A 14,872-nucleotide genomic window follows, 5' to 3' on the forward strand; every position below is an offset into this window, starting at 1 on the left:
CATAATGGTGATAGCTGGAGAGACAGCGATTGGGGCTGTTAGGATTTTAAGCCAACTTGAACCTATTAAACGGAGAGACTCATAGCAAACTACTTACTGACTTTCCTCCAGGGGTGTGAGTGTAATGAAAGGGTCACTCCAGAGTGCCGGGGATATTTTTTTAGGTATTTGTGTGATAGACTATTCCTTGATTCTACATCTACAGTATACTGTACCTCTGCCCAAAAGGGTGAGATAGTACCAGACGTATGCTGGTTATGGTCAGGGAGGTCTGAGAGGCCCAATAGGGCCTAATTATATGGAAGATGAATCTTAAAAGTTTTTACAGTGCCAAAGCCCTCAGTATTGACTTGATGTTAAAGGCTCCAGGCACATAATCAACCCATGCAACCATTTAATAATTGGTATAATAATTGCCATTAATTAGTCTTTCTTCTGGAAATGTACCATCATGACTAGAATCAGATAATGGCATCCTTTGTATGTTAGATTTGTTTATAATTGTATATATAATTGTAAGGTCATACAGTATATGCCATTTATTCTTTAAATAATGGCTATGGCTCACGTAGCAGATAAAGTAATGACCAAAATTTGCATAACCCATAAAAAGAACATAAGAAGAAGTCAAAATTCAGTGTTGAACTTAGAGAAGATCATTGACATGACAAAAACAATACTGTGGCATTTATAACAGCAAAAATTAGTAAACTGTCTAGGGAAAGTAATTTAACTACTTTTACAGAGATGAGAATTTCATCTATGCTGCATGACTAAGGGTGTCAAAATTTATTATTCCAAGATGAAAGCGATTTCCACAATGAAAAAAAAAATGAGTTGAGCTTCTAATAGTGGAAACAGCAATTATTAATTGAATATTAATTAAAGTGAATGAAGGCAATGTTTGCTTTTAGTTGCGTGGTGTTTTAATCTCCTAATAAGGAGCAAATGTCTTTACAGTGGTGGGAAAATACCATAATGATACTCTAATTTCACCTTTCATTAAGAAAACCTGAACCTTCACCTGAAAATGCACACATTCCATGAAGACACTAATACGGTTCTTCATCTGTTTCATCTGGACTTGTTTGATTTGTTTTGCAGCTATGGACATGGATGGAGGACCTGCAGAAGGAACTATTGGAGGAGGTGTGTTCAGACTCAGTGGACTCTGTGCAAGAACTGATCAAACAGTTCCAGCAGCAGCAAGCCACCACACTCGAGGCCACGCTCAATGTGATTAAAGAGGGAGAGGACCTCATTCAACAACTCAGGTTAATACATGTTAAAACATATCCATTCATACTCATGGGCACACACATGTAGTCTGACTTTTCTTCCTTTTATCTAACAGAGACTCAGCGATGAGCAGTAATAAGATGCCCCATAACAGTTCTATAGCTCACATCGAGAGTGTGCTACAGCAGCTGGATGAGGCGCAGGGTCAGATGGAGGAGCTGTTCCATGAAAGAAAGATTAAACTAGACATCTTTCTTCAACTGCGTATCTTTGAACAGTACACCATTGAGGTGAGGGGTTTAGATCAAGTAGTTTTGTCTTTCATGTGTAATATCACATACTCTATCAGACTTAGATGGGTCACTCTTCTTCTACTCTGAGTAATGTGGCATGAAGTTGTTCTTATTTTAGGCTGTTTCTTACAGATGAATTCTGTGATCTGGTTTTCAAATCTACAGTATAAATGAAAAATCTGACTATAATCAAATATATGGTTACTAGTAACCTAGTAAACAGTGTAAGGATCTATCCAATGATAGAAACTTCAAAGCACTTTTGTAAGTTGCTTTGGAAAATGATTAAATGTATTGTAAATGCAAAAAAAGAGGTTTAATCATTGGAAAAAAAAATTTTATTTCATGATATTTTTGGCAGCTCCAGAAGGCTACAACTAGTTCTCTTATGTTAACCTCCAGATACCCAGGCTCTAGTAATGTGTACTTTGTAATTTCTCTTCACTGTTTCTGTTTATTAGCACCTGATAAGTATGAAGTTAAGGTCTTCAAACAGAAGGAAAATTGGCAAAAAAAAAAAACTAACCATCAACAGTTCTTACAGTATATGATGATTGTACAAGGATATATAGACAATGTAGTTGGGAGAAAATGTCATGTATCTCATATGAGAACATTCAGGTCCCTAGAGGATAAAGGAACATAACAGAAAAGTGGCTGGTGCTATATGCATAAATTCTGGTAAGGCTGGAATTAATGTACTGGATTGTTCTATAATAAATTTAATATGTGGAGTAAAAGTTCAGTTGTAAACTAACAAACTCTAAATTAAATAAAAATAATAATGTGGCCACATTGTCTTTAAAATGAAATAAGTTGTCTTAGTGTCCTGTTATGTGGTTTATAAAGACATTGGCTCATAGGTTTTTCCAAACCGATTGTAAGTTCTCACTTGTTCCTGTTTCTGCACCTAATACCAATCGACTTCAGTTATGCTGGAAATCTTCATAAGGCCTGGAAAATCAAGCACATTAAAACACTCCTGAACATTTTAACATTAACATGTCCTGTAATGTCGGCCTGAAATAACAAGCTATATACATGAAATGTTATGTATTATTTTCTTGTTTAGATGTCTGTCATTAGGTACGGTCAGGGTAATATTGCTTAAACAGTTGTCTGTGAATAAATTTAGACTTTTTGCTCCGTCCTGTGATGTAAAGGTCACTGCAGAACTGGATACGTGGAATGAAGACCTGGTACGGCAGATGAGCGAATTCAGTGCAGAGGAGCCGAGTTTGGTGGAACAGAGACTCCAGAGGCATGCTGATAGAAAACTGGCCATGAACAACATGACATATGAGGTCATCCAGCAGGGCCAAGACCTACACCAGTACATAATGGAGGTCCAAGCTTCAGGTGGGGGGAGGAACAGGATAAATAGATGTATGAATGAGATTACTGTCATGCAACCAAAATTCAAAAATCAATAAGCAATCTACCTATACAGGTGGAGAGGGAGCAGAGAGAGATATGTGTACAGGGCAGAGTGGTGGATAAGGGTAGATAAATAAAGGAAGGGAGATAAGCAGACATGATGTCTGAGCCAGAGAGGCAGCTGAGCTTTACATTCACTGACTTAACTCAGCAGCTGTGCATCTCGCCATTCAGAGAAGCCAAAAAAGGTTGAATAATTAAAGCCATTTTATAACCCCCTCTGTTCCTCTTTCTATATTCCTTCCATCTATTTTGATTCCTATCTCCGGAATCCAGCAGTCCTTCAGCCCTATAATCCTCTTGCTGTCTTTCTGCCTGTGTTTCTGTATCTTGGAGATATTTTTAACATGGGAAACAGGCTTTCTGTCTTCAAACTGCTGACCCATCTCACACCCCCCTTACTTCCACATATGGACCTTGGCTCATGACTCTGCCTGTTCTGGCTTTGGAAATGCCACTCTGCCAAATCACACTGAGACAATCTCTCTCTCTCTCTCTCTCTCTCTCTCTCTCTCTCTCTCTCTCTCTCGTGTGCTAGGTGTGTCTTTGTCTCTTCTCTAGATTAGGATGGAACATTTAAATTATGCTGTAAAACTGATATCTTCATTATATATAAATATGTTTTAACACAGTTTGTATAATTGCTTTTCTATTTTGCACATTTTCAATTTGTCAGCTATTCTGTTCCCAAAGAAAGTGCATAACCTTATGGTGTATAAATAAATGATGTTCTCCTAGACAATATGACCAACATGACTGTAAATAATAAATCATGCACCATATGGTTTCACTATATTGACCCCAAGCAACACAGTACATGTAGGTTGTCAGTGATGTGCATGAGATTATGTGGAGAAGTAGAGAGGTACTGCCACCTAGTGGCTATTATATGTTTATGCTGTTTTACATTCAGGCTTTATTCCTCCATCAGTACTTCTGAATATAAAAGTTTACAATTCTTGTTTAAAAAAATATACAGATACAGTTTTTGCTAGAATGGAAATTCACACCAGTTCAAATCTTCTAAGCTTAGACTAAAATAAAATAACTAAAGGTAAATAGCTAAATAGCTAAAGATCAGCAAAAGAGTTCTGCAAAAAGATAGCTTTACTAATAATAAAGCTCAAAGTTTACTAATATACAGTATATTCTGCTTTTGCATGTCATTACATTTTGAACTCATTATGTATTTAAGCAGTTAAGGGGCTTCGCTTACTAGCTCAACTGGGGTAACTTGGTGGTGGGATTTGAACCAGGGAGCTTCTAATCAGTAGTACAACACCTTAACCACTGGTCTACCCCTGCTACGTTCCACATTCCTTGAGCCTGCCTCAAGACCTTTGACATAGACTAGTGGCAGCTCGGTGGGGTTGGGGTTTGAATCTGTGATCTGGTTATTAGGTCAATGTCTCTGTCACGGAGCTACCCTTGTCTTGGTGCCTGGCAGCATGGTCCTGGAGAAACAAGAATTTATTCCACAAGCTATATAAAGAAATGATAGTAAAAACAACTTGTGTTGATATCACACTAACACAGTAGATTAACACAATATCATGTTGTTATACTGTAAATAGAATTTTTCTCATTTTGTCCTAAGTGTATGTAAAACGTTCCTTTCAAATATGTGTGGTGTTATACTTAATTTGTTACAACACTTAATGGGCAAGTCACTTATAAGTTTATATTATATAATTGTGTGTGTAGGCATTGAATTAACGGGAGAGAAGGAAGTAGATCTGGCAACTCAAGTACAGGAGCTGCTGGAGTTTCTTCATGAGAAACAACACGAACTGGACATGAGTGCAGAGCAAACCCAAAAACGGCTGGAGCAGTGTCTACAACTACGCCATCTGCAGGCTGAGGTCAAACAGGTAAATCATACACACACCCACACACAAATACACAGAAACACTTTCATACACAATCAACATACAAAAATATATATATATATATATCATACTACTTATTCATTCATGTTATTCATTTCAGCAAAAGCATGGCAGTTGGACTGTGGCAAAATCTGTCTGGCCATGTGGCAGTGTAATTTGAATTAATCACAATGTTGTGCAAATGAGCGTGACAGGCACATTGCATGCCTTTACAATGGAGAAAATGTTTCATTCGTTATAATTAAATACAAGCAGTCATCAGCATCTAGCAGAAAGAAGCAGTGCAGCATTATGTGACAGCAACATATGCAATCAGTGCACAGTGTTACAGTGGAACCTTGGAGTACGAGCATAATTCATTCAGGAAGCGGGCTCGTATTTTAAAACACACATAAACTCAAATTATTCATTCTACAGCCCCAAAAATAAATATATAAAAATAATTAACACAAAATATAAAGTAAAAATGACACTAATGACACTCGATTGAGTGAAACACTAGCGGAATCACTGCTGTGAATTAAAAATAAAACAAATTAACCTGCACTTTACCTTTGAAAAGAATTGCAACAGAGCAGAGAGAAAGAGTGTGTGTGTGTCTGTGAAAGCGAAAGTAGAAGAGGTCTGTGTGTGTGTGTGTGTGTGTGTGTGTGTGTGTGTGTGTGTGTGTGCGTGGCACGGTGTCCAATGACGCACATGCAAACAAACACAAAGAGCAGGCTGATACAAAGAGAGAAAATGGATCTTTAACCTCTATAATAAGACTTGCTTTTGCTTTACACGCGCTGTACATACACGCATACAGACACAAAATGAAATATGTTTTACACACACACACATTTTGTTATAGTAAACAGTACATACATGCACGGATGTTGATTATACCAGTAAGAGACGTGCACTAAGACCCAGCAGGGGAGACGATTACCCACAATTCCGCAATGCAAGAGAGAGAAAAAACGTTGGTTCAGTTGTGATTACGTGACGCTCAGCGTAAGTGCATGCATGATACATGATACTTGGTACACGTAAACCAAGACTTTTTCGTTTTCCGAGTCAAAATTTATTACAAATTTTTATTACAAAGATCTGACAAGCAGACTGCCCAGTTCAGCTTGAGTCATCCATATGCAAATCTGAGACATTTGCAGTCTTGGAGAAACCTGTGCCTTTTGAAGCAAATCTGCTGTGAGATCTGTGTGAAAAGTTATGAAAACATACAGTGTAGAATAGTGAAGTGTGTGTGTGTGTGTGTGTGTGTGTGTGTGTGTGTGTCCTCATTCTGTCTCACCTCTCCAGGCAAAGACATAAAAGTTTGACCATATGAATAAAACATGCTCTGCATTGGACTGAAGGACAGGAGCTCAAACTGTATTTTTCCATGACCAGCTCTGGTTCTTTACCCTTCAGTAATCCATTCTTATGACTTTAAGCAATATTTGTATCCTATATCACATTGGTTCCCATGCCTGGCCCTGGATTACCATATGTTCTGCAATTTTTATATTTATCCAGGGAAAGTTATGAAACACTAAAATGTTCAAGAGAGTGTATATTCTAGGACCAAGTATAAGAACCAGTGGTATATCATATAAAACAGTGTGTTGAAAAGAAAATCATGCACAGTTGAAAATCAGGTCTTTTGTTATAGATAGCCTAAATAATCATGCATGCAGTCATTATGTGTTTTTTTTTTCAACGAACATTGCTGTAGGGACATTTAATTAAGGTGGTATATGCAAGAGTTTGGGGTTATCAGCAAAGCAAATCTTCCCCCTGAAGCAATGACTCTTGACATGCTGTCTTAGGTCATTGCATTCAGATAATGCAGATGGTGCCGGATACATAGATACTGTACAGTATGTTTATGCTTGCTAAAAGTTGTTTTAGTCTAAACAGACGGTCAGAAACTGATGATAGCCCTGGCTACTCAGATTTCTGTCACTTATTTCCGCTTTCCCCAAGCTAATCTCATTTAGAATGGAATAAAGGGTCAAAGAGTGTCTCCAGAGACAGCCATCAATGGGCAAATGGGATGATTAAGAGATACTGTAAGGATCAGCAGCTATCCAGTGGTAGGCGAAAAAGCTAAGAAGCTGTCTAAATGCAAGTGTTATATATTGATTTAATTTTTATATATATTTGTTTTTTTTAATATACTATTATATGAATAATATTAGCAGCAAAGAATATTAATATAATGATTACAATTTAAATAATTAGCAGCACAATTAAAAATTTAATTTAAAAAAATCTTTTTTTAACTTTGTCTTTTAAAAAATTGTGTTTTATTAAACTAATGTGATCTTTGCAAAAATGCACTAGTTTAGAAGCTAGCATATTTATATATTTAATCCATTTACCAATTGTATATTGTTATAGGGAGGGATATTTATGGCTTCTTGAAGTAGAAGTGTCAAAAAATGAACAAAAATATTTTGCCAGAATTTCGGCCAAAAAATCATTTGATAGCCTTCCCAGATCACCACACATGCTATGCTAATGAAGATGTGCAGGAATTGCAATACATTTTGGGTTGATGTTCAATTTCTAAGAGTTAAGTATGTTTGTATGCTTGTTTTGTGCCATTCTGTGTTTAGGTGCTCAGCTGGATCCGCAATGGTGAGTCTATGTTGAATGCTAGCATGGTTAATGCCAGCTCGCTGTCTGAGGCTGAACAGTTACAACGAGAACACGAACAGTTCCAGCTTGCTATAGAGGTACGCATAGACACTCACACAAACATATGTACTCTAAACCTTATGTACAAATGAGTATAAGATAAGCTCATAATATGTAACTGTTACTGTAAAAATCATCAGCGTTCAAGCTTATGCTCCCTGGGCCCAGACAGCTTTTATGTTGAAAATCAGAAACACATTCAACTTCATCTCCTTATGAGTAAGATTTTAAAGTAAAGAACATTAGGGCAGGATATTGTGCAGAAGATGAACCAAGCGGATGGAGTGCAAACTGTTGCTCTACATACATAACACTCTCTCACTCACTCATCGTCTATACCTTTTTATTCTGTATATAGGGTCACGGGTGGCCTGGAAACTTAGGGCATGATTCACGGTACACCCTGGACAGTGTGCCAATCCATCACAGGGCACACATATACATAAACACTCACATTCACACAGTACAGGATTCAGATACACCAATTAGCCTAACTTTTATGTCTTTGGACTGTGTGAGAAACTCACCGAGCACAGGGAGAACATGCACACAGACCCGAGGGGGGAGTCGAACCTGAAACCTGGCGGTGCAAGGCAACAGTGTTAACCACGACATACTGTACATAACATAAATGTAGAAAATACATTTTTTCTTATTCCAAAAAAAAAGCAGTCAATTTTTTGTTTCTGGGAAAAGGTTATAACAGTTCCATAACAGTTGCACCATGATATACTGTGTGTATTATGGTATTTACATACACAGATGTGCTAGAATTATTAATGTTAAAAAAACTGATACTCAGCAGTTAGATATTTTCCTCTTGGAGGTTTCATTGCTCAGTTGCTTATCACTGTTTCTTTTGGCTCCAGGTTTTCTGTGCTGTTGTTTCCAGCTCTGGGCTTAATTCTGTTTCTACCCCACTAGTAGACGGGGAACATGAAGCTTCCTGACCTCAGACAAGCTAAATCTGTTTCGCTGACGGTTAAGTAGGATGAACATTAGGGCAGTTCAATCGGAAAAATTTAATCACTTTGTACTTATTTTTACACTATTCTGTTTAGTTTTTTAAAACTATTAAATGTGATGACTGCAGCACTTTCGAGACCAATATGAACAAGACCGTCTTTGGCTTTCCAATGTGTTTCCAATTAAAACAAAAAAAATAGGAATAAGATAAGATTTCGTCAACATTTATATTTATTTGTAAATCTCAAAAGACGTGCAGCTAATGACTTACAAATACATTTCTGGATATGTTTTAAACAAACCCAATTTGTATTATTTTTTCATTTTGTGTCTGTCACCAGTCCCTGTTCCATGCTAATTCTTTGCAAAAGACCCATCAGAGTGCACTCCAGGTCCAGCAGAAGGCAGAAGTCATGCTGCAAGCAGGCCACTACGATCCTGACGCCATCCGAACCTGTGCTGAAAAGGTGGCCATGCACTGGCAGCAGCTCATGCTAAAGATGGAGGACCGGCTCAAGCTAGTTAATGCTTCTGTTGCCTTCTACAAAACCTCTGAGCAGGTAAAAAAAGCACCAACGCATAACTCAGTGGTTACTCAGTCCTACAGTGTGTTTATTATTTAATTATATTGATTCCAAACCAATAAACATGAAGATAAACTGTAAAACTAATACAAAAAAAACACTAAAAGAACAGATGAGGTATGTTAAAAAAGATTTAATGTTATGGGTGGATGATCAACTTAAAATTTTCGCATATGTTTTCAAAGGTGTGCAGTGTGTTGGAGAGTTTGGAGCAGGAATATCGTCGGGACGAGGACTGGTGTGGAGGTCATGATAAGCTGGGCCCTTTAGCTGAGAGTGACCATGTGTTTCCTCTCATCAGCAAACATCTGGAGCAGAAAGAGGCCTTCCTGAAGGTAAGTTAAAAAATGATTCCATAAACGCTTTATCTTTGATACATCTCACTTTTCCTGTTGCAAGGCTTTTTACAGTAAGTGATTTTTTTTAATATACCAAAATAGCAAACGTTTTATAAACAATTGACAACAAGGGGATACTGCAAATAAAGGTGTTAACTTCTACTTTTTTAAACATTTTTCTCATATGCTTGTCTATTGTAGACAATTTTCTTGGCCCTATGACAGTAAGAAACTCATAAACCATCCATCAATGCGTGCTGATTTGCTAGTCTGATCTAAGAGTAAATGGTACAGTCAGTGCTGATCTGTCAGCTAAAGTGCTGTTTCATAAGAAACTTTATTAAAGCTTTTATCTCTCTGTGCAGACAGAAGGGAGACTAAAGACTTCTCTTGACATATACGTTCATTATTCATAGTTCAACACTGAAAACATAAGCAGAAATCTTCTATCAGATTATATACAGTAGATGAATGCAGAATAGATACTCTGCTTACTTCTTTGCACAATCACTAGTACAATCAATATACATCCAGTACTGTATAAGTGCACTATTTCCAGACCTTTTTGACTCCTTTCCCCCCACAGTCCAAAGACATGCAGATTAGCCTAATTGACGTTCCCAAATTGCCCGTAGTGACTGAATGTGTGAATGTTGACTGGAGGTCCTACAGTACCACAGTCCTACAAAATGGGAATAAATACAATGGTCACCATTGGCCTACACGGTCCCTAGTTGTACTACAGAGGTTCCTAGATGGCTGGATATAATAATAATTCATTGTTTTTTTTTCTTTGAGCCTCGGTAATTCACGCATAATTTGTGTAAATGTCTACTTCACAGTTTTTTACTAATCCCCTTTTCTCCACTCACTAGACATTAGTTTTGTGTAAAAATGGATCGAGTATAATTATCTGTATAAATCTTAAAAAAAAAAGAATGAGTGTTTTGTATAATTTTGTGTTCTGCTCCAAAACTGAACCTTTGATGTGGCTGAAGAATTCACAAAAGCAGGGCTTGGTGAGAGCTGTGATCTCTGTACATAATAATACGCTGTGTTTCAGGCTTGCACTCTAGCCAGACGTAATGCTGAAGTTTTCCTCAAGTACATCCACCGCAACAACGTCAGCACTCCCACCACCTCTGGCAACGCCCGCGGCTCAGAGCAGCAGGTCAAAGGTCAGACTGTGCAGATTAACTTTAATTCCCTGTATCCTAATTAGATAAAAAGCCTTTATTTAGGAAACGATTATGCTAAATTACTGTACGGCAGAACTAAACATCTTCTCTGGTGTTCCCTGTTTATGTTGTTTTTTTCTCTCATAGCAATTCTCAATGAGCTGTTGCAAAGGGAGAACAGAGTGCTGCACTTCTGGACCATGAAGAAGCGTCGCTTGGATCAGTGCCAACAGTATGTGGTGTTTGAGCGCAGTGCCAAACAGGTTAGACTCATCAAACCTGAGAGCAGCCCATACATGCACTAAATACACCTCACACTTGCAGTGATGGCACCCCAGGCATCTGCACCAAAACCTCTTCACATGCATTTCTAATTAATCGACTTATCCTTTTTTCTTTCTAACACCTGCATCATCTCTTCATACATCAGGCGTTAGACTGGCTTCAGGAGGCAGGTGAATATTTCCTCTCTACTCACAACACTCTTGGTGACTCAGCTGAGAAAACTCATGAGTTACTAAAAGAGTATGAGAACTTCTGTGTCCCTGCTAAAGTAAGTATCACTCATGCACAGCCCTGACACAACCTTTCTCCTGATTTATTAGGGCTGCGCTATGATGTTTTTGATATTTTAGGTCGATGATGTTTAAAATACTGCTTTGCCCAATAGCTGCTGCTGATACCAAAGATTTTATTTGTTGTGGTTTACATTTGTTTTCTATTTTGTGCCAGAAAAACAAAGAAATCTTTATTATTACAAAAAAAAAACTGTTTTAAAGTCTTTAAGCCCTCAACCACAGTATATTTGATTCAATCATGCAAATATATAAAACAATGCTTTATATAACCTTTTTTTAAAAAAAAACAGTCTTTTCATCAAATGTCTTTTAACATCATATATCGTTAACTACTCAACAAGAGCATTTATACAGTTCTTATATAGTCCAACAAAAATAGTTTTTCTGATGAAAATGAGAAAAAATAAATATAAATAAATTAAACATTAAACTAAAGAATAGAATCTTTTATTACTGATCCAGTTTATCTGCATCTATATTTTAAAAGTGGCTCATAAATGGTTGCCAGACATGATAAAATTCCTGAGTGGATCCCTTTATGGAATAGCGAACCTTTACTAGATCAATAAAAGACAAGACCTCTTTAATCCAGTGAGAACCCACTGGTGGCAACGACTCCTTCCACTTAAATGGGATCATTCTCCTAGCGAGAAGGGAGCTAAAGTCTAACATATTGGCCTGGGCGTCAGTCAGGCGAGCATCACTTGAGTCAACACCAAAAAATGCAATAAATGGGGTTCTAATGGTACTTGGCATATTTTTGACAAAGTATCAAAAATAAAACACATTTCTAGAACATATACATACATCAGTCACATGTGGGATCAAAGTCCTCTCTGATCTTTGCTAGTTCTACTAGTCGACCAGGAAAGCCAGTGGACAATTTCATATACTACTATTGTTCAACTACTGTGTGTTTAAGGAAAACTGATGATGAGTAAAGCCCAACAAAAATATTTGTGTAAAACATAAATTGAAGTAAATGTAAAAGCAGTTAGACAAGTATAACCCTTTTGAAAAACTCAGACACACTTGTTTATGCCAAAGATAAACACAGCATGTTTTAACACTCAGCAAACCAAGGAAAAGGTGAAGCTGCTTATCCAGCTAGCTGACAACTTCGTGGAGAAGGGCCATGTGCACGTGACTGAGCTAAAGAAATGGGTGAGCACGGTGGACAGGCGCTACCGAGACTTCTCTCAGCGCATGGGACAATACCGCTGCAGTTTGGAGAATTCCCTGGGCATCAGCTCTGAGGTGAGAATGATCCTGATTATGGTCCACAATAACAGCACAGATTCAGTCTGCAGGACACTTTCAATATTTGATTACAGATTCTCGCTAAATAAAGTCTTCTGAGTTTGTGAAGAAGAGATTTAAATCAACTATAGTACATCGGGTCATTGATTTGGCAGTAGTAATGCAGTTATTTTTATGTGGGTTTCTCATTCAGCATAATAAAGACCTGGAGTTAGACATCATTCCAGCAAGCCTGACCAACCCGGAAGTTAAACTCCGTGAACCCAACCATGAGGTCAATGAGGAGAAAAGGAAGTCGGCCAGAAAAAAAGAGTGAGTCTGTCATTGCTTTAAGTTTTGTTGTTTGCAAATATAAATGTAATAGATGACCAGTTCTGGATTAAAAAAAAAAATAGGAACTGGGTCATCTATATGTATAAAAACATAAACCTTGTATATTATTTATTTACTGAACTAGATAAAAGTCTAGATAATCTACCATAACTACACAAAATACAGTAAATACAATAATTCTCCTATATACAGTTGTGCTAAAAGTACATTCTCCTTTCTTGAAGTTAAATTGTTGCTATGATAACCATGATGTGTGGTTGTGTGACTGCTTTTAGATTTATTATGGCAGAGTTACTGCAAACTGAAAAAGCCTATGTAAGAGATCTTCATGAGTGCTTAGAGGTAAGAGAGGTTTTCCTACTTCACGCCATTCCTCAAATATTATATTTAGAAATCAAGCTTACAGATGACTGATTTCAAAGTCCTGTTGCATAACTTTAATGGTCATGACTTCAGATAGCAGATTTTCCTTTTGTGTCCTTGTGTGTGCGTGTGTGTAGACGTACCTTTGGGAGATGACGAGTGGCGTGGAGGAGATCCCGCCAGGCATCGCCAACAAAGAACATATCATCTTCGGAAACATCCAGGATATTTATGACTTCCATAATAAGTAAGATCTTATCTACAAGCACCAAGATTTTTTTTATTTATGGTATGTATGTACTGTATTAATACATGAAATGTATTAATACATGAAATGGATAGAAGATTCCAGATTAACTGTGAAATTGGTGTTGGTGTTATACCCTTTTGAATTTAGCTAGAAATATAAAAAATTGCAATTTTGATTATGTTCTTCATTTAAAATGCAAACAAAACTGGATCATGATTAAGCTGTGTTTCTATCCGTATTACTTTTTTTTTAGCATTTTCTTGAAAGAGTTAATTAATTATGAGCAGTTGCCAGAAGATGTGGGCCATTGTTTTGTCACATGGGTGAGTACCATTCATGCATCTTAATCTACTGTCAAGCCCCTTTCAATTATACATACAGTATATGTAATTATGATACAGTATAATATTAATAATAATGTTTCACTTGATCAGTCCTCACGGGTTTAAAAAAAATATATATATATTATTTTCCCAGGCGGATAAATTCCAGATCTATGTGAAATACTGCAAAAATAAGCCGGACTCGAATCAGCTTATCCTGGAACAAGCTGGAAGCTTTTTTGATGTAAGAGCATCTCTGCTTTTCTATGTTCATTAACTTCTTAACCCTGTTATGCCCCAGTCTGTGATTGGGATGGTAACAGAAAAGGAGAGTGTGTGAAATATGACTTTCAGGTTCATGGAGAGAACACATTGTGGCTTTCTTTCAGATTACAGCAGCTATACTGTGTGAACAGCATGTACACATTCCCAGTCAGACCCAGATCAAAATAACACAGACAATTTCCATTACCTAACTTACCTGTAACAGTGAAGGTATCACACACACAGGACAGTCTGTCATGCATCTCTACCTTGTTAATAGAATAAAACAAAGATGAGGGAACTTCCTTTTTCTATTGAAAGAGAATAAATGCAGTGAACAATATCAGAGAGTTCAGACATCTCTCTGTATTTTGCTTAGGATCACACGCTGAAAAATCACCAAACACAGAAGAATGAGTTAGCATCCAGTAACTGCATATACTTTAACAGTTCCATAAATGCCACCTTAAAGATTATATAATGTGCAGAGGCAGTGGACTTCAGGATCCTAGAAATGGGACAAACAGCAGAGTAACATCATCTCACTTTCAATCTGGACGCAGGAAAAAAGATCCCAAAATACAAAGCATAATTCTCCAACAAAAGTCCAACAATTCGCTATATTTAATTTATTTATTTATTTTTTTAATCACAGAGATCTATTTTTTTTTAAGCAGACATACTGTATTCCTCTAAATGCTGGACCAGTTGCACACACTATAATGTAGCTAATTGAGTTTGGATCTGTCTAATTGCAGCATCCAACATACACTCAGTCTTAGCCAGTGGGTTACAGCAGATACAGGTTGCCACGATAATAATAATAATAATAATAATAATTATTATTATTATTATTATTATCATAATCATGAGTGAACATTAAGCTTAACAAATT

At 37.0% G+C, this 14,872-nt stretch overlaps 1 protein-coding gene across 2 annotated transcripts in view; it reads left to right on the plus strand.

Annotated features, from left to right (window-relative positions):
• Positions 1–14,872, plus strand: part of kalrna (kalirin RhoGEF kinase a) — a 173,362-nt gene that overhangs the window by 114,149 nt on the left and 44,341 nt on the right. For both annotated transcript variants that reach the window (XM_053495941.1, XM_053495942.1), the window contains exons 12-27: positions 1,105–1,274; positions 1,355–1,529; positions 2,696–2,891; positions 4,674–4,840; positions 7,459–7,578; positions 8,848–9,066; positions 9,276–9,425; positions 10,492–10,606; positions 10,754–10,869; positions 11,037–11,159; positions 12,259–12,441; positions 12,638–12,756; positions 13,053–13,119; positions 13,278–13,387; positions 13,644–13,713; positions 13,868–13,957. In XM_053495941.1, the coding sequence (XP_053351916.1) occupies positions 1,105–1,274; positions 1,355–1,529; positions 2,696–2,891; positions 4,674–4,840; positions 7,459–7,578; positions 8,848–9,066; positions 9,276–9,425; positions 10,492–10,606; positions 10,754–10,869; positions 11,037–11,159; positions 12,259–12,441; positions 12,638–12,756; positions 13,053–13,119; positions 13,278–13,387; positions 13,644–13,713; positions 13,868–13,957 (2,190 nt within the window). The remainder of the gene's footprint in view (positions 1–1,104; positions 1,275–1,354; positions 1,530–2,695; positions 2,892–4,673; positions 4,841–7,458; positions 7,579–8,847; positions 9,067–9,275; positions 9,426–10,491; positions 10,607–10,753; positions 10,870–11,036; positions 11,160–12,258; positions 12,442–12,637; positions 12,757–13,052; positions 13,120–13,277; positions 13,388–13,643; positions 13,714–13,867; positions 13,958–14,872) is intronic.

The sequence above is a fragment of the Clarias gariepinus genome, chromosome 5 (genome assembly GCF_024256425.1).
Source record: "Clarias gariepinus isolate MV-2021 ecotype Netherlands chromosome 5, CGAR_prim_01v2, whole genome shotgun sequence".
In the NCBI taxonomy this organism is placed as follows: Eukaryota; Metazoa; Chordata; class Actinopteri; order Siluriformes; family Clariidae; genus Clarias; species Clarias gariepinus.